A 22745-nucleotide genomic window follows, 5' to 3' on the forward strand; every position below is an offset into this window, starting at 1 on the left:
GAGTAGCTTTAACTTGAGCCCTCAGCCTCATTCCTCATTACTGACCTCAGGATTGATTTCTCAAACCAAATGAAAACACCATACACCTGCAGAAATGCCTTTTAAAAAAAAAAAGTTTTGAACTTGGCACAATTCAAATACTGCTATAATTGTTTGCTAATAGAGTGGTCTAAATAGTTTTATTTTAGTATTGTAACATGAAAAAGTAGATCCTACTTTCTTTGTGTTTTAACTTGTTTGTTTAAAGGTGAAACATTTACTATTCTACCTCATTTTAGTTGCAGCATAATGTTCCTGGCTCCCAATAAATTTATCTCAGTATGTAGCTTGTTTCTAGTTTAGGGAGTAAATTAGGATGAAGAGGGCTAGGCAGTACTAGGCTAGGCAGTAAGAACAAAGATTTGCTGTTCATCTTCTACTATATTTATTTGTTGTATTTGATTGTGGTTTAGTATTTTTTAATTGAACTCATTATGCAAAATGTGTTTGTTTTTGAGATTATAGCACCATTAATGTTATATTTCAAACATATTTTTTCTAGAGTAGAAAGACATTCATTACTCAGTCACCAGGAGTTTTGTCTTATACTTGCTGCAGTGAAAAATGATATCACAGTAGACTCTACCCAGGCCTAGACTAATATGGTATCTGTCTGCGGAAGCATTTTTGCAACCTTTTGCATATGTCGTAACTCATACTTTTCAACGGCTGCTGTCGGCTGAATTTGCATAAGCAATTTAAACATGGAAATTCTTGTGCATAGAAAATTAAAGGATAGGTTGAGATACCATTTGAAATATTGGCCTTTTAAATAATTTTACTGATAATTACTATGCTGTAAATTTAATTGTATGCCATAGCTGGCATTTAAAGTAGTGCTACCTTACACAGTCCAGATGAACGTATTTAGCTGCAGTTTTAAGTGTCGATGTAAAATTTAAAGACCAAATTGGGATAAGAGGATAATGTTTGGTTTGATTTATTTTCCAGTTTGTGAGCTAATTACATTTGTTTTATACCAGGAAATAGAGAGAAGTGTGGTGTCATTTCTTGCAATAATTTCATAGTTGAAGAACATAGTGATTAAACGGAATACCATTACACTGATTCTCTTCAGGCTTGGTATGTTGTATGTGTGTCGCTCATTTAACTTGCAGATTAAAAGATTAGACACATTTTTTTCCTTTTAAGTTTTTTGTTTGTTTTTTTTTTTTAGTTTGTAAGAGCTCATAAATGGCACATTGGAACTGTGTATCAAATTGCACACTACATTCAGAATTAAAGTAGTCCTTTTTCAGGCATAATGAATCATGTCACCATAATGATCAATACAAAAAGTGCAGGGAGGTACTCTCATCTGGTATCTCAGGGTAGCAATAGAAAAGGAAGGGTTCTTGCTTGAAAGATGCAGAGATAAGCAAGTGAAATCTGTTCATAGATGTGCATGTTTCTGTGGCTGGTCCATAGCTGTGCTTGCATGGCCTCTTCTTCTCTCCACAGGCTTAGGAGATCCAATACCTCCTGTCTACTCCATGCAGGAGCCCATCTAGTGCATAGAGCTGGCATTGTCAGTGGGGCAGTTGCACGCAACAAGGGTGAGCTGGTAGGTGTACTCCCTAAGGTGGGCAATCAGGAAAAGGCATTTCAAAAATGTGGGAGGTTTTGGGAAGTCCAGTTTCTGTATCCGTAGGGCAGTTGAGTTTACAATTGTGACCAGGGAAGTCCCTGTTGTAGGGAATGGGGCATTGCCAGTCAGCTGCTTAGAGGACTGTTAGGGTCAGCATAGTTCATTCACTGTGTATACTTGCATTATGTTAACCTCAGCAGGATGACCATGGTTCCATGCCATTAGGGGAGGTCGATTTACTACATCAGTGTAACAGAAAAAAAATAATTGTGGAAAAATAGTATGTGATCATAAAATTAAAGACTGTATCATAAAGCATATGCAGAAGGGGGCTGTAGTAAGCATTGTCTAATTTTTTAGCGCTTGACTTTACAACCTGACCTAAGACCTTAGTTCGTCCTGTGCCATTGACACATCGGGCAGTCCAGTTCCTCCGCTGATCAAGATCACTTGTTAGTTGTGGTGCTTCTTCCCAGGTGTTTCCAGCACATTCAATATCCTCTGTTATTGTCTTCTGCCAGTTTTTTGTTAGCCTTTCTTGCTTTCATTTTCCTCCTTGGGGTACCCAATTCAATGCTTGCTTAGCATGCCTTCCATCTTCTATACAGTGTACATGCCCCAACCTCTTAGCCTTCTTGCTTCAATGATATTTTCTAACATGTCCTGCTCTGTCAGCTCCCTTACTCTCACGTTTGTTATTTTGTCTTTCCATGAAATATGTAATATCTTCTTCAGCCATATGTAATGAGCAGCTTCCAGTCTCTTTTTGTTAGCCCCTGTTCTTGGCCAAGTCTCTGCTCTGTACAGTAGCACGCTCAGCACAATTGGATGGTATAATCTGACCTTTAATTTGGTGTGGAGACAAAGGTGTTGGAGCCTTCCCAAAAGTGGGGGAGCCACGGTCCCCTGAGGCCCTGCCCCCACAACACCCTTTCTCTTCCCCCAGGGGCCCGTCCTTTTCCGTCCTCTTCCCCCAAGGCCTAACCCCCAGCCAAGCCAGAAGCTGGAGTGAGGGAAGGGAGCCCAAAAGCAGCTGCTGCCCGTGTCCCCACCGCCCAAGTCCCCTGCCCAGGGTCGGTGGAGGGACCCAGATTCACCATAGCTGTGTGTAGCTCTCCCTGACCTGGCTTTGCTGTGTAAGAACCACACAAACAGCTGTGGGGAACCGCGGCAGACCTTCCACCTGCCTGTGATGCAGGCGGCTGCCAAGAGCAACCCCTGGCCCATGTCATCGCCCCCCAGGCTCCCTGCCAAGGGCAGGTGGAGGATCCGCGGCTCCCCACAGCTGTCCTCGCAGCTCTTACTATGGCTGGGTTGCAGCTCCAAGACCCCTCCCGACGCCGGCCAGAGCCAGGTTGGGGAGAGATGCACAGGGGAGCTGTGGTAAGCCAGCAAGTGGTTGCGGACCCTCCACCTGCCAGCTGGGCAGGGAGCCTGGGAGGTGGGGACATGGGCCAGGGGCTACGGGCCTGAGACTGCTCTCAACACCCCCTGGACCCCCGCACCACAGGCAGGTGGAGGGTCCGTGAGGCTCCCACAACTTCCCGGTCTCCATGCTTGCCTGGCCGGGGCCTCGGGGGAAGGGAGCTGCCAGGCACATCCACTTTCAAAAAGTGGGAGGGCTATGGCCCCCCTTGTACTGGTGCCACTATGTGGAGACCTCTGTTTGACCAGATGTTGTTCATTCTTCCAAAAGTGGTATTTCCTTTTCCCAGTTGTTTATGAGTATCTTAATAGCAGCCATTTTCAAAGTAATATCCCTTCCAAGATAGCAGAACTCTTCTTCCCATTCAATTTCTTTCCCATCCACATACACCTTTGCATCTGTTGTCCATTTTTCTATTTTCATAATCTTGGTTTTCTCTGCATTTACTTTCAGTCCAGTTTTTGTTGCTTCCTATTCTACCTCTGATGTAAAGGTAATCATTCTATTCCATGTCATATGTAGTAAAGCATTGATGAGGTCATGTAACTCATCTCCACTAACTCATTTTACACCATCCATACTGTCTCTTGTTACCCAGTTCATCACCTAGTCTATTGCTAATGCTTTGAGGATTGGTGATAACACACACCCTTGTGTAACTCCAGTCACAGTATTGAATCACTCACCTAGACCTATATCTGATCTTACTGTATCTCATCTACTTCAACATAATAAAGAGTTCATATGATGGATCAGCTTGTCTGATATCCCATAGTTTCCAGCCACATTCCACAGAGTCTGTTTGTGGACACTCTCAAATATGTTCCTGAAGTTGATAATGTTAGAATGAGTTTTTGCCAACCAGTAGCTTTTTGGATGATCTGTCAAAAAGTGAATATCTGTTGATAATATTATCCACCTGGAAAGAACCCAGCCTGTTCTTCTCATAATATTCCATACCCCTACCTTTTTCATTCCATTCAGCATAATGGTAACCAATACTTTGCCCAGGAGTGATAGTAGTACAGTACCTCTCCAGTTCATGCATAGAGTAAGATCACCATTTTTTGACAAGGCCACAGTGATACAATCTTTTCAGCCTTGTGGCACTTGTTCTTTCACCCATATTTCATTATAGAGTTTTGTTAGCTGCTTAATCAGAATTTCACTTTCCACCTTTAGTACCTTTTATGAATTCTGTCAACCCCAGGAGCTTTTTCTTGTTTGAGGCCTTCGATGGCTGTTTTAATTTCACTGAGTGTTATCAGTCCCTCTTCTCTTTCTTACTTAGCATTGGCATTTCTCTTGAACCAGTTCGTGATCATCAGTTCTGGTCAGTTTGATATGGAATGGAAATGTTTTTTCCATCATTTGGCATATTGTTAATGAGTTTTCAACATTTGTCCATCAGAGTCCCTGATCAGCATCACCTGTGATGGTCTAGTTCTTCCTGAGAGGTCTTTCACTATTCTGTAGAGCTGCTTGAAGTCTTTCTTCTGCAGCTGCATCTGCCTCTGCAGCCTTCTCCTGAACTCAGACATTTCTGTCTTGCCTGTATCTCATCTTTACTTCTTTCTTTTTCTCTGTTTTTCCTGTATCTTGCACTGTTCCTTGTTGGCCTCCAGAGTGTTCGATTATCAGTTGACGCCTGTGTTCCAGATAGAATCTGTGCATCCTTCTTCAACCCTCTTCAGAAGCCCACTGCTTCCTCCTCTGTCTTGACTACTGTCTTCCTCCAGTTTAACCATCTGTCTTCCTGACTTTCATCAGTCTGGTCCTGTAAAACAGTGATTCTCAATGAGGGGTCATTCAGAAGAAGGGAATGAGTTATATTCTGTGTTTAAAATGGGATTCAGCAGGTGGTATACCTGAACCTAGTTAAATTCTGTGCCTCCGTATGTTCAACTATATGACGTATTTTAAAAAAATATATGAATTTAGTGCATATGAAATTGCTGGAAGTGGAAGTCATCTGTTTAGTCACAAAACCAATACAGCATAGTCAGTAACTATTTCCTCACACTGCCCTGCCCATGTATCTCAACCTTGACTTAGCTACTAAAGTAATCTGCTTTCTGTGCCCATTCAGTCATTGGCCATTTGGCTTCGATTTTCAAGAAGGGAATTGAAGTGGCAGTTTTTATGAGGTGGATATCCATTCACTAGGAAATATACTGAGATGACCAATTTATTTTGCATGGGCCACGAAACAGCTGTTGGACTATGACTTTTGCCCGGGGTCCTGAGCTGTTTGAACCAGTGACCAAAATATTAGTAGAAAATGGGTATGAGTATTTTTCTGCTGTAGTAATTTGTGTTTCCCTGCATGCCCTACATCACTGTTCCTGTGCACTAGAAAAGAAGGGCGTCTATTTAAAAGGATCAGGAGTTGCTCCTCTAGGATAAGAGCTTAACTCTATCAATTAATTGCTATGGTTTTGTAGACTGGTTTGATTAGAAACTGACCTGAAAAAGCTATTAATCTCTTCCTCTTTTCTAGGGAGTTGCACATTCTCACTCTTGAACTACTTCCTCTTGAATCTACAGTATAATTATGAAATATTGCTGTAGAGGAATAATTCAGTTCTAGCAAATCGAGATATATTCCAAATTACCTATTTTCCAGTAAGAAATATGTAGAATGGGAGCTCCTCTATTCTGAAAGAGGAAACAAAAAATACTTTTCACACTTTCTCTGGTAAACTTGGCTCTTGTTTAGTCTGCTTAGTTGTTTATTAAGTCCTCTTTGCCTACTCTTGGAGCCAACGATGTATATATTCATTCAAAATGTAATTTTAGAGAAAGCTATATATCAGAATTTTCAAGCAGTATTTTTCTCAAAATAGTGCCTTGTCTACACTTAACAGCATGAATGAAATGAAATGAATGTCCACATAAGTAGTAACAATTTGAGAAGCGAGCACTAAGAGAGAAATTCAATCATGATGCAGTTACATTGATTTCAGTAGTTACACCAATGATGAATATTCCTAAACTCTGTAAACAGTATAATGCCTTTTCTATATAATAGCCCATTTAAATGTGACTCAAAGATAAGAATGTCATTGATTACACCTGTGTTAAAAATGTGAAAATCTGATAATGTAGTCCTTCTATAGGTGCAAGATGAAAGATAGAGTTGTAACAAAATGAGAGAATCAGTGTAATCCCCCTGGTCTTGTCCCTTCCAAATAATGTAGACTTAGTTACTGAATAATGTGTAACTACTGAGAAAAGACAGTTGGACAGATCTCAGGACTTCATGCACTGAGATAATTTGCCAGGTTCTGAACAGGTTCTTTGTATGATGAGGAAAAGAGTTAAACTACTGCAAGAAAGATGTGTTTCAACCAGGGAGATGGTCTTCACTTAATGGTATTAAGCAGTGATAGTAATTTTATGTTAGTTTTTGTAGCTAGCCACTTAGAGGATATTGTTGTCTGTTGCCAAACAAGCATAGCGAATGCTAAGTATTAAGGTTGAAAATATCTTATTGGAACTCATGCAGAAAAATAGGATTGTCTTAGCAGTATAAATATCTGCCAGGTATAGATTGTCATCCCAAACTGTGACCACAGGGATGGGGAATTGAGAAATTCTGGTGAGAACTAACTTTTTCTATGATGCTGCATTACTTCCAATCAACCTTTTTGCAGAAGCAGAGGATGTAGTATCTTTGAAGCAATGGAAGATATCAGTAGTTTTCCCTGTGACTCATGGCATGGCAAGATATTTCTAGAAATTACTGCAGACAACTGGGTAAGGACGCAATTGCTATGAGTAGCTATTTATAATTTGATGCAGCCAAGAGATAAGCCTAAAAATGAATTGAAAGCTGTTAAAGTATAGTATCTTACTCTGTTCGGAATAAATATTCAGCAGCTGATATAGAAAGTAAGAATTTGAACATTTGCAAAAGCCTGTGTTTCAAAAGACTCCTGTAATCCTAGGAGCATTGAGATAATACAGCATAACACATATAAACACCATATAATTACTTGCATTAGAAACAGTGTGACTTGGGACACAGGAGAACACTGAAATTTTAGGGACCATAAAGGACCATTGTGATTATTACCTTGTCTAGAGTGGCTCACTAGCATGAGTACCAACCTCAGGGCAGACTGTGAAGAAGCAGGGCACAAACCCCAAACTGGTTGTGAGTTCTATACTTAAATTTCACCAACCAAGTAACAAGTGTAAACTCCTCAGGCTCTATACAGCCTTAAAGTAGAGTCACAGACATTCCCTTTGAGTATTCCAATCGAATACATGCAGCATCCTATAAGCAGACCCACCACTGTGGTGCCTCCTGCTGGTCGTGCTGGGAATTAGCTGTCTTGGACTGCCAGGGTGCCTTTTACTAGCAGTGTCTCACTCGCTGTTAGTTCCACTTCCTCCACCGTCTCCACCATCCCCAGCCCGCTGTCTCCACACTTTCAGGAGACAGGTGGTCCTCAATCCTTCCACTTGCCTCAGTGGCCAACTGCAGTCTCTAGTCTAGCCCCTGGCTTTAGGGGTAAACTGCAGTCTGGATTTAGGCCACGCTCCTCATTGGCAAGTAGGGGTAAAGGGGTGGCAGGGGACGACCCAGGCTTGCCCTCTACTCTGGGTCCTGGCCCAGGGATGCTATAGCTGGCAGCCACTTATTGCCCCTCCTATTCCCGCTGTCTACTTTCCCTGGACCACTTCCCCTGTAGCCCTAGCACCTTCCTTGCCCTTGCTTCAAGGCTTCAGTCTGGCTATGGTCAGCCAAGAGCTCCCCTATTGCTCCACTACCCTACCCAGCACTGCAGTATCTCCAGTGCTCTTCAGCAGATAGTCCTTCACCTTTGCCCTCCAAAAAAACCCCTGCCCCTTGCTCTGCTGAGCAGCCCTTTATATATTGGCTGCTCCAGCAAGCCTTCTCCTGATGGCTCTCCCAATAAACCCTTTCCTGATTGGCTGGGTTCTGCACAGCCTCTCCAAGGCTGCCTTAATCCTTCTCCTGCCCGTGTGGGGCAGCCACCCCACCACACATTCTTATAACACTAATACTTATTTTAACTATTCTAACCGCCAGATAAACTCGACTCGTTTCCAACTGTGCATTTGTCAGTGTGCAGTGAGGCAGAGGCCTTGGTGTGACCTGACACCTGGTCTGCTAGCATCACAGTGATAATCTAATCTGACTTCCTGTATAACACAGGCCATAGAACTTTCCCAAAATTATTCCTAAAGCATATCTTTTAGAAAAAAATCCATTCGTGATTTAAAAATTGCCATTGTTGGAGAATCTACCACAATGCTTGGTAAATTGTTCCAATGGTTAATTACTTTCACTGTTAAAAATGTATGACTTATTTTTGGTATGAATTTGTCTAGCTTCAACTTCCAGTGGTTGGACTGTGTTATACTTTTCTCTGCTAGATTGAAGAATCCATTATCAAATATTTATTCCTCCACATGTAGTTACTTACAGATTGTAATAAAGTCACCCCTTAACCTTCAGTTTATTAAGGTAAATAGATTGAGCTCCCTGAGTCTATCACTATAAGGCGTGTTTTCTAATCATTTAGTCATTGTGTGTCTCTTCTCTGAACCCTTTCCAATTTATCAAAATCTTTCTTGAATTGTGGACATTGGAATTGGACACACTATTCCAGCAGCAGTTACATGACTGCCAAATACAGAGATAAAATCACCTTCCTACACCTAGTTGAGATTCCCCTGTTTATGCATCCAGGTATCGTGTTAGTCTTTTTGACCACAGTGTAAAATTGGGACCTCCTGTTCAGCTGACTACCCACTGTGACCCCCAAATCTTTTTTTAGTCATGGCTTCCCAGGATACAGTCCTTCATCCTGTAAGTGTGGCCTACATTCTTTGTTCCTAGATGCATACATTTACATTTAGTCATATTAAAACACCTATTGTTTGCTTGCACCCATCTTACCAAAACATCCAGATTGCTCTGGATTATTGACCTGTCCTCTTCATTTTTACTACTTCCATACTTTTTGTGTCCTTTACCATCTTTATCAGTGATTATTTTGTTTTTTTCATGGGGTAGACTTTATCAATGGTAATTTTATGTTTTTTTTCCATACAATACCTCTCATAGGAATAACCTGCATCTTAAGGGGCTGGAAGACTTCATTTTTATTTTTTAATGTTTTCATCTTGAAAATACATGTCCTAGATAGGTAGATTGGCAATTATATCACCTGCTGAAGAGAGAAGAAAAATTAGATTCTTCAGATTCATTCTGATGCCAAAAAAGTATTTATTTAGAAACAGACTTTACATATTCTTCCTATTGGCAAAGTGTGATCTCTGGCATCTGCTTCACCTTGTTGGCCAATTAATTAAGGAGCCTTCTCCACTTCTTAAGATCTCCTTCAATTCTATTTTGCTTACGTAGACAATAGAAAGGCCTTCTAGTTGTTTTAGGCCTTCTTTTAAATGATCTTTTAAACAACATGTGGACCCAAACTAATTATCCCCTTCATTTTCAACAAAGAAAGGCTTCAGGGAAAAAATGTGCTTACTGAAGATGGTATTAAATGAACTAATCACTTCAGAATTTAATGCCTTTATTAAAATAATTTTAAAAAATTAATTTAAAAAAATAGAATTTTGTGTTAAACTTTTTTGGAAAAAATTATTTATCAGAATAAGCTTCCATCAATGACAGAAGGATAAATTATATAAATTTCAGCATAATTAAAAGGGAGGGAAGAGACTCTTGTGAACATAAATCTGCATAGGTTTCAGAGTAACAGCCGTGTTAGTCTGTATTCGCAAAAAGAAAAGGTGTACTTGTGGCACCTTAGAGACTAACCAATTTATTTGAGCATAAGCTTTCGTGAGCTACAGCAATGCCATGTGCCAGCAATGCCCCTCTGCCATGTACATTGGTCAAACTGGACAGTCTCTACGTAAAAGAATAAATGGACACAAATCAGATGTCAAGAATTATAACATTCATAAACCAGTCGGAGAACACTTCAATCTCTCTGGTCACGCGATTACAGACATGAAAGTTGCAATATTACAACAAAAAAACTTCAAATCCAGACTCCAGCGAGAAACTGTTGAATTGGAATTCATTTGCAAATTAGATACAATTAACTTAGGCTTGAATAGAGACGGGGAGTGGCTAAGTCATTATGCAAGGTAACCTATTTCCCCTTGTTTTCCTCGCCCCCCCCCCAACCCCCCTTCCTCAGACGTTCTTGTTAAACCCTGGATTTGTGCTGGAAATGGCCCACCTTGATTATCATACACATTGTAAGGAGAGTGGTCACTTTAGATAAGCTATTACCAACAGGAGAGTGGGTTTGGGGGGGGGGGGGAGGTGGGGAGTGAGAAAAGCTGGATTTGTGCTGGAAATGACCCAACTTGATTATCATACACATTGTGAGGAGAGTGATCACTTTAGATAAGCTATTACCAGCAGGAGAGTGGGGTGGGGGGAGGTATTTTTTCATGCTTTGTGTGTATAAAAAGATCTTCTACACTTTCCACAGTATGCAACCGATGAAGTCAGCTGTAGCTCACGAAAGCTCATGCTCAAATAAATTGGTTAGTCTCTAAGGTGCCACAAGTACTCCTTTTCTTTTTATAAATCTGCATAATAATTTTGTTTAAAAATAAACAAGCAAAAATCCCTCGATTATTTTTGATTGTTTAAGTAGTTTGCCCTTATCCATTGCATAAACTGAACTCTACATCATAGGAAAGCAGAGTATTGAGACCAGCTAAATTTTGTTTTCTTGGAAACTGTATATCAAGTCTGTAATCATGGAAAAGATCTTAATATATTTTTCTAGTATGTCCATTGGCACTTACATCTGCTGCAGTCTGACACTGGAATTTTTGAATACTGTTAAGTTACTCTTTTACATAGCCTTCCAGATTTTAATAAATGTTGTTGACAGGTTTGAGCAATCTCTATCTAGTACAGTAAATGTTCCTGTGATGAGGTGAACGGACTTCAAATAGGAGCTTGCAGGGATGGAGTTAACACTTTGTCCCATATAAGCAGAGGCGCTGCATGTTTGCAAATGAAATTGAGCCCCCAGCGTGCCTGTACTCTATTAAAAAGCGTTAGTGGTACAGCAGGATCTCCATGGAGGAATCTAAGTCCCTCTTCCTTCAACTACGCTAGAGCATCCAGGGAGTCTATTTTTTGAGGGGGAGTGGGAGGAATGGGGAAGGTGCACGTGAAGTCGAAAGGCTCACAAACTGTTATGTCTTGCTCTTTGAGGATTATTATAGCTGAGGAAAGCCTATTTTATTTATGTTTGACGTTTGGTCTCTGGCTGAGAAAAGCTTTTTACTTAGGAGGCTTGGACTAATGGGCCAGAAAGGGGAAAGATATTTTAATATATTTATAAAACAGACCAGCTCTACCCCCCACTACTTGAACTGTATCCCAGTCTTAGAGTGTTTCCTTTTGTCTAACATCCTCTGTTCTGGCTGGCCTGTCACAGCCCTTTATTTCCGAGATGGAAATGAATAGGTCAGCTGTCTGATTTAGTAATTCTCTTAGTCAGCAGCTTATTGCTGCCAAGGTTTTTATTACAGTAATGACAAAAGGGAAACAAGCTTATTGTGATTGGTATAATTTTGAGTGTCCATTTTCATTTCTCTCATGCTACTGATACATTTCCTTTAAGTAGGAGGCTGGGAAATGTTTCCTGACTAGCACATTATAAGAGGAAACTCTTCTTTGAGGAGGTTGTCTCCTTGTCGTCCCTTCCTAGTGCTATATCATTCTGTGTGGTCCTGTGCCTCCAAAAATATAGAAAACCAAATAATCATCATGGCTTACATGATTGCCATTGCATCAATGAATGGGATAGCTTTTTTCATTTTTTTTTTCATTTTTCTGTGCATGCTGTTAAAAAGAGCAAATAAGAAAATCCTAAGAAGTCGATTCATTTGAAAATTTGGAGTAAAAATACTTCAAGGTAGTTTTCCCCTTTTTTAAAGACAGTACCTTGGCATAATCAGAAAAGATATACTCTGAATTCCTTTAGCTAATATTTTCCTAGAGCAACAAAGAAAGCTAAACCTAAAAAGGGATTCTGGTCTTCCTGTCCTAACAGTAGTAGTTCCTGAATAAACAGTTAAAGAAAAATGAATATAACTCTTCATATATCCTTGAACAGCAGCTTTTTAAAATTTTTACCTAGTCACAGTTAGTATATAAAGGAATGATGTTCTTCATAGTTCTGAGATGCTCAAATTTTTGAGACCAGTAACTCTAAAACTAAAGCTCTCTATCAACTAAAAGGCATAAATGCTCACCCGAATGAATAACTCTAATCTGAAGTTATTCCAGGGCTTTTGGACATGATGCTCCAAAAAATTAAGATGACTTTTGCAAAAGTAAAATCCACTTATGTTTAAAATTCTTATTTTTAAACTGCCTTGCCTGATTAACCTGAACCTTCTCTCCAATATTCTCCTTTGGCAAGAGGAGAAAAATTTCAACTGGAAGCATGTTTCCTGAGGAAGTTGGGTGGAATTCAGTTGTTAAAATCTTTCCATGGAAAGCTAGTCACAGAGCTATGGACACACTGCCACCTCACCATAATGTTAGTAAATTAAACATGTTTAAAATGACGTGTATATATAATAGAAAAAGTAAAGAAAGCAATTTTTTTTCCCCCAAGTGTATCAGCTTTTCATTCCAATCTTGTGACTAATTATTGCTCTGGAACTGTTTATATGTGTTTTGTTCTGCACATTCATTGTGCCCTATGGAGCATTGGTTATAATGTTTCAAATCTGCAAAAGCAAGTTTACAATAAAAATTTTGAGTTCTACAAAATATTTGTAAATTCCCTTTGATCCCAAAATGTGTGTCTGTGAAAAATATGTGGAACACAGCAGCTGCGTAACAGTGCACGGCAACAGAACACAATTACTTAAGAGAGGGAGCGGAAAAGTACTATATCCAATTAAAATTGCAGGGGGAATTTAGTCTAACAGAAGGTAATTACCCAAATTGGGATTTAGGGCCTGATCCTATTACCACTAAAGTTAATGGCAAAACTCCAGGGGCCTTGAGACAGGTCATCAGATTTTGACATCCCCACTTTTTGATAGTACTCAATGATCTTTGGCCACCCGTTGGTAGGATCTCAGTTTTATATGACAACTGAATTATAGTTGGACAAATTCTGTTGTATTTGCTCCTATCTTCATTGGATGCACTGTCTGGAATTACAGTGTTGCAGAGAGCAGGACTTTGTAGCTGCAAGCAGCACTGTGCACCTTTACACCAGGCTGGGGTACGGACACTATCAGAGGAGTATTAGCTTCATCCTAGATTTTTCTTGTAAGTTTCATATTTAAGCACTGACCTTAACTTGGTATATTTTAGTTGGAGAGCTGATGAGATCACAGCCTAAAGTGTTGGAGCTGCAGGAAAACAGATTTCCTGTTTTTCAAAAGTAGATTTCTCTTTTAGGGAATGTACTATTTTACCTTTTAACATTACACTTTTTCTGTGAGTTTAGAATTAAATAAATTCTGAAATGATCAAAAACTTGAGCAGCATTTAAAAAACTGGAACAGTGTGGAAACAATTCAATCACGTATTTGTGGAAAGGTGAATCTTCCTCTTAAGTACCTTCTGTTATTAGCTATTTTAAGCTTAATATCACTGAGATAAAATCATATGATGTGAATGGTAATAAAAGTGAAGGCTCAATACATGTAGTCCTTTATCGTAGGGAATGACAGCTATGCTGTCTGATGTTATAAACACATCATAGAATCATTTAGTTTCCATGGAGATGGGCTTTGGAGGTGAGAAGAAAACCTGCCAGCATTGAAATAATGGCTTTAAGAGCTCGCAGCAATATTTGCTGAAAATGTTAGTGACTGATCTTTGATATGCTGTTGGAATATTAAAGGTCAGTGTTAGGAGTTTAAATATAAGCAATCCAACCATATTAATGAAACAAAGGAGTTTTTTGTCATATTCTACTGTTGTATCCAGTTGTCCAACACAGCAAGTGGTTTAATTTATTTTGACAATGGTACTCCTTTGAGGTGATTTCTTTTCCCATCCTCCACCCCATGTACCCATTATTTCTAATCTTGATTACAGAGCCAACAAACTATACATCAATGTCTAGAGAGAGAAATTAGCTTGTAACTGTTGTCTGTAGTCACTGCTAAACAACATTCATTCCAGTTTAGTTTGGGACATAGAAAGAGTTGTTCCAAGAATCAGAACTGTGCCAGATCAGAATTTCTCCTCTCCTTGTGGAAACTCCTACCACTCAAATGTATCCCTATAGAAAAAGTATGAAATTCAAAAAGTTACTGCATTCACATAGCCATTCTGAGACTCCTACTGGTTTGTTGAAACAAAAAGATCTACCCACCCAGCCCGAATTTTAGTATCTTACGCATTGGGCCATTTTAGTGAGCATATGTGACTCAAAAACCCCTCACTGATTATCCTATAACCACCCCAAGATTATCCTGATCTTGGTATGTACATTGTGGGTTCATCAAATAATGTCATGTGAGGTCTTAAATGAAAGCCAGGGTCACACTGGTGAAATGAATGTACAGATGCTATGTAAGGAGTTATGTATGTATACTGAAAATGTGTTTTAAAATGTTTCATGGCAGAGTTGACAAACAGGATTTCTGTCAGACAAAAGGTGTTTATTCACCTTGCTTTCTGTCAGCATGTAAATTAAGCATTGTACGCTAACTCAGTGGATGTGAATTCAACAGGGCAGCCATACACAGGAAAATAAACAACGGATGTTATCTTGACTCAGTATAGCCAATGAACCTTGGGGATAGAAGAGGAAGGCAAAAACACCCCTTTATCCTGCACTTAGAAAGTAAATGGACAACACATTTACATTCTAGGATCTCTGTCTACCTTGCGAAATATTATGGGTGATATAAGACCCCTTTAGACAGGAGGTTAACCTGTTAAGTTTAGTCTCTGGAAAGCATGTTAGGATTTTGTTTTATATGTAACCTTTTTGTTTCCATTATTCTTACTCACTATCTGTTGAATCTTTGATAATAAATGTATTGTTGTTTTCACTATAAATGTATCTCAGTGCTGTGGTGTTAAGTGAGGTGCAGATCCTGAGTTGAATCATACAAGCTGGTGTGTACACTCTTTCCTTGGGGACAGCAGACATTTCTGTGAGTGGTCAGTGGATGGGGCTGGATGCTGCAGGGGAACTCTTCAAAGGGACTTGGGGACTGGGGGACACACATTATTAATGTGAAAGGCAAAGTAAGAGCTGGCATAGCCCAGAGAAGCATTTTTGAGAGGCTAACAGGTTGGTTGTGTCAGGGAGCTGACTCCCAGTTAAACACAGGCTGGAGGCAGTGGGATAACAAAGGTGACTCTCAGTTCTGGTCACCCCACAAACAGCACAGCATATTAGCACACTTTTTTAGAATAAGGATAATATTGCTTGTTATATTTAAACAGCCCTATTTATGCTTACTGTTTAAACGTGACTTGCAAAGCTTTTTAGCTTTTACAAAAAATGTAAACAGCATTCATAGTCACATGTTTTTAAACTATCCTAATTTTAGAAAGAAATTGTCCTTCTTGCGGTTTGTCTCTTGGACACGTTGTTTTGCCACCAGCAACTCATGTAACCCTGTTTTCTGTGAAATGACATCACAAATCCCATGGATGTGTTCATCCCTGACTAATCCAGTTCTGAGTCTTTTCCCTTTCCGCGCTACTGGAAAGCAGCAATGTAACAAATTTTACTAAAACAATGTAGCAAGAGAAAGAGAAGGAAAGAAAGGGGAAAAGCTATTGGTATCTGCTTGGCATGCTGATAGCCAGGATGTTAGGAGAGGAAAAGCTGAAGTCCCTCTCCCTCAAGTTTTTAAATGAGCAGGGTGGGGTCAGAGCTACTTTTTTTTTTTAATTTAAAAAAATCATAATTAAGAGCTTTTGACAAAAATAAGTAAAGTAGAAGAGAATCTTGGACTGTAAGTTTCATAAAATGAAAAAAAACTTGAAAAACCTTTGCAGGTCATCTTTGTTGTGTCAGTATAAATAACAAATATTAGCCATTAAAATGTTATCTTATTTTAATTCACATGTGTAACTTAACCTGAGTTTTTAAGATGAAACAAAAATCACTTTGAATTTTCAAAAGTTATTGTAAAGCACTGTAATAATTGCCAGCAACAATTATGAACCTTTGAAAATAATATGCCAAATTGCCACAGAATTCTCCTAAATTCTGGTTGTTTTCCAGATTAAGCTATTTGAAAACAAGTTTAATGGACAGGATTTTTAAATGACCTGTATCTTTTTCAGCTAAACAGAAGATGAAGTAGTGTCTTCAAATGGAGCCTGAACAAGCTATAGTTTATGGGACTTCTCTTTTGATGTTAATGTGTACATTAACATTTCAATGCATCATTTCACAGATCACAGGAACAGTGAGTAGCAGTGAGTAGTCTCTCCCACTACTCATTGCTCATGGGTTTTGAAATTCAACTTTTAACAGTTATAATTTAGCTTTTAATGATAAGGTAAGATTCAGTATTCAATTAATCTGAAATTGGTACTATAAGGAGAAAATCACTGGCCTTTGTGTGAAATATTTAGCTTATGTCTTAGATAGAGGAGAATCTGATAAAAAATTGCATCCAGTAGTCAATCTCCAAGGCTATCTTGTATCAGACCTAGTAACTGGGCAATCCTCCACCAGATGTTGCATTCAGCATTGCAATTAAAGCATCTATTCTCTCACCACCCCCATTATACCATGTGTAGCAACAAGACTCATTATTGGAAGAGAAACACTTAAGCAGGACCCAAGACCGGTGTGAGATAGAAAGGGCTGTTTTTAAATTGATCACTAATTACAAACACCTTGGGAATGGAGGTCATTCATAACTGAACAAAAAAATATGATTGTTCTTTCAAAAGTTTACAATTGAACATTGACTTAATACAGCTTTGAAACTTTACTGTTCAGAAGAAAAATACTGCTTTTAACCATCTTAATTTAAATGAAACAAGCACAGAAACAGTTTCCTTGCTTTGTCAAATCTTTTTTAAACTTTCCCTTTACTTTTTTAGTAGTTTACGTTTAACACTGTACTGTATTTTTAGTCACGTGTTTGGGAAAGAACCCCATGTAACTAAAATAGTTGGAGTCACATCCTGAACTGGTATTGAGAAAGACCGTTATTAAGATTTGGCCTCCCATTTCTTGTTTTTCTAGGCTATAGATTTTTAGTAACTTTTCAGATAAAATTACAGTATAACCTCAGCGTTACAAACACCAAAGTTATGAACTGACCGTTCAACCCCATACCTCATTTGGAACTGGAAGTATGCAATCAGGCACCAGCAGAGAGAGAGAGAGAGACACACACACACACAGGCAAATGCAATCAGGTACCAGCAGAGAGAGAGAGACACACACACAGAGGCAAATGCAGTACCAGGGAGCCACATGGAGCTGGATAGGGAGCCTTCCAGCCCCACCAACCCACTTCCCTCCGAGCACCAGCAGGGGTCCCAGGCTGCTCCCCATGGAGCACCCGCGGCGTGTAGTCCCTCCCCCCCCAAGCACCGAAGGTTTAGGGGTATATAGTACAAGTCATGGACAGGTCACGGGCCGTGAATTTTTGTTTACTGCCTGTGACCTGTCCATGACTTAATAAAAATACCTGTGACTAAAACGTAGCCTTAGTTATAGTAATGGTAGTGGTGTGTTTGGAATGACTCAGTAACATCCATTCTTGCTGAACAAGTAAGTTGTCAGAGTTGCTGGTTCTTCATTAAAATGAAATAAGCCCAAATTCTGCTTTGTCATACTGGTGTAAATCAAGAATAACTAAATCAGGTGACAGAGTAACAGCCATGTTAGTCTGTATTCGCAAAAAGAAAAGGAGTACTTGTGGCACCTTAGAGACTAACCAATTTATTTGAGCATAAGCTTTCGTGCTCACGAAAGCTTATGCTCAGATAAATTGGTTAGTCTCTAAGGTGCCACAAGTACTCCTTTTCTTTTTGTAAATCAGGTGAGTTATTACAGAATTACAATGGAGAACAAAAGCAAGATTTGATTCTAAGGCTGCATCTCTCTTCTCTCTCTTTTGGGGGGTGCATGGGGAGGAAAACTGTTTCTTGTCAGAAGAAAATGAAAACAAATGGCTTCATGTGGCTGTTTCACCTTTCCAATGAAAAATGGGGAAAACCCCTTCCTCGCTGCACAAAATAAGAAGTGTCATTGCTTAACAGTATGGTCTTGATAGAAACAGGCAATGGGTTTGAAGTTGAGCCTGATTGATAACTTTTTCTTCCCATCGCTAAATTTTTTGTGTTGGAAGAAGTTCTGTGGTGAGACATTGGTAATGGAGCGTCATACTGTGACACTTGATAATACTACAGGAGAGAGTTGCCTAGAGGTCTGACAGATTGATGTTAGACCACTATGGTTTTCCCTTAACTGAAGTAGGAAAAGTAGTCTAGTGATCAAAGCTCTAACCTAGAACTTTGGAGACCTGGTTTCAAGTCTCTACTCTGCCACAGACCTCCTGTGTGACCATGAGCAAGTCACTTAATCTGTCTGCGCCTCAGTTTCCCATCTGTAAAATGGGGATGATAGTACTTCCCTACCTCACAGGGGTGCTGAGGATAAATCCATTAAAAGATTGTGAGGTGCTCAGATACGATGGTGATGAAGGCCATACAAATAACTTAGCTTAAAGTATATAGAAAATTAACATTAAAATTAACAATTAAATTTCCCTACTTTTGCCTGATACTTCTGTACTTCTGTGAATATTGTCAACTAATTTATAGTTTTTACGTTCCATATTTCCTAGTACCATCTTAGAAGCCTGAAGTTAACTTACTTTTCTACCAGTTTTTGCATTAGAGTCAGTGTTTTAGCAATGCGCCACTACAATAGTGAAGACCTATTTGATGACCTCTGTCCAGTAGAAATGTGGTATGTAATCCCATGGAACTCTTGCAGAATTTTGGGTTATTTCCAGTTTCCTGGCTAAGTTCCAGATAAGGTAATTGTTTTACCCATCTAGACTCTTCAGTAACTTCAGCTGGTACCCAGGAAAATAAAACCAAAACCTATTCTGACACATTTGACAGTGCCAAAAAATCCACATATATAACAGGTTTCAGAGTAGCAGCCGTGTTAGTCTGTATCCACAAAAAGAAAAGGAGTATTTGTGGCACCTTAGAGACTAACAAATTTATTTGAGCATAAGCTTTTGTGAGCTACAGCTCCGATGAAGTGAGCTGTAGCTCACGAAAGCTTATGCTCAAATAAATTTGTTAATCTCTAAGGTGCCACAAGTACTCCTTTTCTTTTTGCACATATATAACAACTCACTTCTCAGTCAGCAGCTGATTTAGCACTTTTTAGTCCCTCAACTAGAACAGTTGTTTTTTCTGTTGTGGGACTGCTTTGGGGTCTAGTACAGTGATTTTCAAACTTTTGTACTGGTGACCCCTTTCACATAGCAAGCCTCTGAGTGTGTGCTTCTACCCTATACTACACAGATGTCACCGGGGAGACCAGCATTTCTCAAACTGGGGGTCCTGACCCAAAAGGGAGTTGTGGGGGTGGGGGTTGCAAGGTTATTTTCAGGGGGTCATGGTATTGCCCTCCTTACTTCTGTGCTGCCTTCAGAGCTGGGCAGCTGGAGAGTGGTGGCTGCTGACTGAGAGCCCAGCTCTGCAGGCAGCAGCACAGAAGTAAGGGTGGCAATACCATACCAGGCCATCCTTACTTCTGTGCTGCTGCATGCAGCAGCCCTGCCTTCACAGCTGGACTCCCAGCCAGCAGCTGCTGCTCTCTGGCCACCCAGCTCTGAAGGTAGCGCTGCTAGCAGCAGCAGCACAGAAGTAAGGGTAGCGATACTGCGATTCCCCCACAACTCCTTTTTGGGTCAGGACCCCTACAACTACAACACTCTGAAATTTTACATTTAAATATCTGAAATAATGAAATTTAGAACTTTTAAAATCCTGTGACCATGAAATTTACTAAAATGGACTGTGAATTTGGTAGGGCCCTAGCCATGACATTTGAGGGATAAAGCATGTGACTGTAGTTGGTCTGGATATTAATATTTTAATAACATGAATTTCTAGATTTGTAGTGTTTGCATTGAAAAGAAATATTCTTCTGCCACTATTACTGTAAACGCATAATGCTTTTGGTGTGAAAATAATATACATGTTCATCTGAGGAAGTAGGCAGTAAGTACATGAGGAAAGAACAGCACAATGCAAACTTATTCATCATTCTCATACTACAGATGATAATAAGATGTGGAATGATTTACATATGCTACTCTATACTATAGCTCTTAAATATTACATAGTATCTTTCTCTGTGGCTTGTTATTCATCAGTGTTGCCAAGATATTAACTGCTGTGCTTCATGAAATGTTTGTATGAATGCTGCACTGTAGAACTGAGTTACAGTGGTAACAGTACCGAGTGCTCGGAATCTTCATTTTCATCCTGAGATATTACTTTAAAATACGGTTGTAAACTGGTGGATCAGCTCCCCAGCCTGGGACAAACAGCCACGTTTGTAGCCCTTTCCCCAGGGCTCAGTTTATTCTCCAGCACAAAACAAAAGCATCAGCTCTGCTCTTGACTGAGGCTATGGGGCCACTTCTGGCCTCTGGTAACTGAAGACTCTGGACCTCCCTAGCCTAGCGGGGGGAAGGGTGATCTGGAGGGCCTCCTTGCCCTCTTGCAGCCTTCTGCTGCAGCCACAAGAGAGTTTGCTTTCAGCACACTCCTGGTTCCCGGCCCCCTTACGGAGTTGGGATCTTGATTTATATCCTCCAGCTGGGAATCTGACCCAATAACTAGGTGCTGCTCAGTTAGGCCTGGGTGCATAATTCCCAGCACCTTCCTGCTGGTGTTCCACCACAGAAAAAGGCTCTTTGTTGTCTGCCACCCCTGCCCATCTAGGAAAGGTCTCGTTAGCAACCCTAATCTACAGACTTGGGCTATCAGAGCTCATGCTAGCACTCTAAAAATAGCTGTGTAGACAGCATTTTGTAGTTATGGCATGGGCTAAAGCTCTGACTTGGAAGCCGCAGGAGGGGTGTGGGCTTCAGATCCCCATGGTATTTTTAATAAAATTTACCATACATCATACAAAATCTAACATACCGTAATGTGCCTGCAAAAAGATTATCATTTGGAACTTATTCCAGTTTGTGAGAAATGTCAGTTCTAATTCTAGAAAACGATTACTGTCTTTTTACAACAAAAGGCATAAATTAATCTGTTTTATTATGAGCGCTGCTGCCACCAACTCCCAGAACTCCCACATTAATCAAAAGAGTCAGATGAAAATCTCTGCAGTTTTCTTGTTTGTTTGCATGTTTGTTTGTTTTTTCGTTTTTTTGTTGTTTTTTTTAATAGTTACTGATAATGAAACTGCCACTCTCTCAACTTGTAGCCCATAAAGTGAGGAGAAATTGATCCCTTCCATATTAACACAGAAGGCTATCTTTTAGTTTATGTCCACATATGTTCAAGTTTAAGCCTAATTGTAACCTATGTAATGATATTTCTACTATAATTTTATTCTGACATCTTGAATCTTTTCTCTCACAATGCACTAGGTTATAGTGAAAGGTTTATTTTAATTGTGTATTTTTGATATTTTAAACGCATTTTAACATATACAAAAATAGAATTTCCATTTCTAAATTATATCTTGGAGGTAATCAAAGTGAGTTTATTGTCCAGCTCTACCCTTTTCCAGTACAGATAAAATTGGTTAACAGATTTTTTACTTATGGGTATTTATTTTATTAAGGATATAACGAACTTTAAAATGATTGCATGTATAATTGTGGTGACATTAAAACTTAGTGAGGATTCCTATATTTTTTTCATTGCTTTTACATCTTATCTCACATTCATATTTTTTGTTGTTGTTGTTGCTATGTTCATTATCTGGTTGTACAGATCATTTATTTTTTAAAAAGCATATTTTTTCAAGCATATGTCCTTGTGCTTTGTGTTGTCCTTGTTAAAACTGTTATGCATGTTTCCAGCATTATCCTTTGGCCTAAAGCTGGCAGTCAGTTATCAGGCTTCTTGTGGAGGTTAGTTTTTTTGGTGGTTTTGTAGGTGCATATACATCTAGTAGAAATATAATGAAAAATAGAGAAAGAATAGAGTGTTTAATTTTGTAAAATAAACAAATGGTCTCTTATAAAATAACTTTAACTTTTTTCTTGTAGAGTGCTCATTTGGCCATGATTGATACCCTGATGATGGCATATACTGTAGAGATGGTCAGTGTTGAAAAAGTGATTGCATGTGCTCAGCAGTATTCTGCCTTCTTCCAAGCCACAGACCTGCCCTATGAGATTGAGGATGCTGTCATGTACTGGATAAATAAGGTAAGAACAAAGCAAATGTATGCTTAGATTGAAAAGACAATCAACATGATTCAGCAGCCATGAATGTAAATTATATGTATTCCAGACTTCATCTAAGATAACATGTTCATTGTCCTTTAAGCAAGGATAAGAAAAAAGTAAGTTTTCATAATCAATTAAAACATGTTATTGAAATCAAAATTTTGACTGCAGTGTATAGTATGAAGAAAAGAAAAGAATGTAAGAGAGAGATGAAACCTGACCAGTTACTGATGAATT

The 22745-nt window shown here is 39.3% G+C and overlaps 1 protein-coding gene across 7 annotated transcripts in view; it reads left to right on the forward strand.

Moving 5' to 3' along the window:
- The window catches only part of CAMSAP2 (calmodulin regulated spectrin associated protein family member 2), a 171284-nt gene that overhangs the window by 66851 nt on the left and 81688 nt on the right, over positions 1 to 22745 (forward strand). For 6 of the 7 annotated variants that reach the window (XM_073356781.1, XM_073356785.1, XM_073356783.1 and 3 more), the window contains exon 3: positions 22326 to 22487. In XM_073356781.1, coding sequence (XP_073212882.1) covers positions 22326 to 22487 — 162 coding nt within the window. Of the gene's footprint in view, positions 1 to 6709; positions 6813 to 22325; positions 22488 to 22745 lie in introns of all 7 variants that reach the window. The other variant, XM_073356787.1, reaches the window with a different exon arrangement.

The sequence above is a fragment of the Lepidochelys kempii genome, chromosome 8 (assembly GCF_965140285.1).
Source record: "Lepidochelys kempii isolate rLepKem1 chromosome 8, rLepKem1.hap1, whole genome shotgun sequence".
NCBI lineage: Eukaryota > Metazoa > Chordata > Testudines > Cheloniidae > Lepidochelys > Lepidochelys kempii.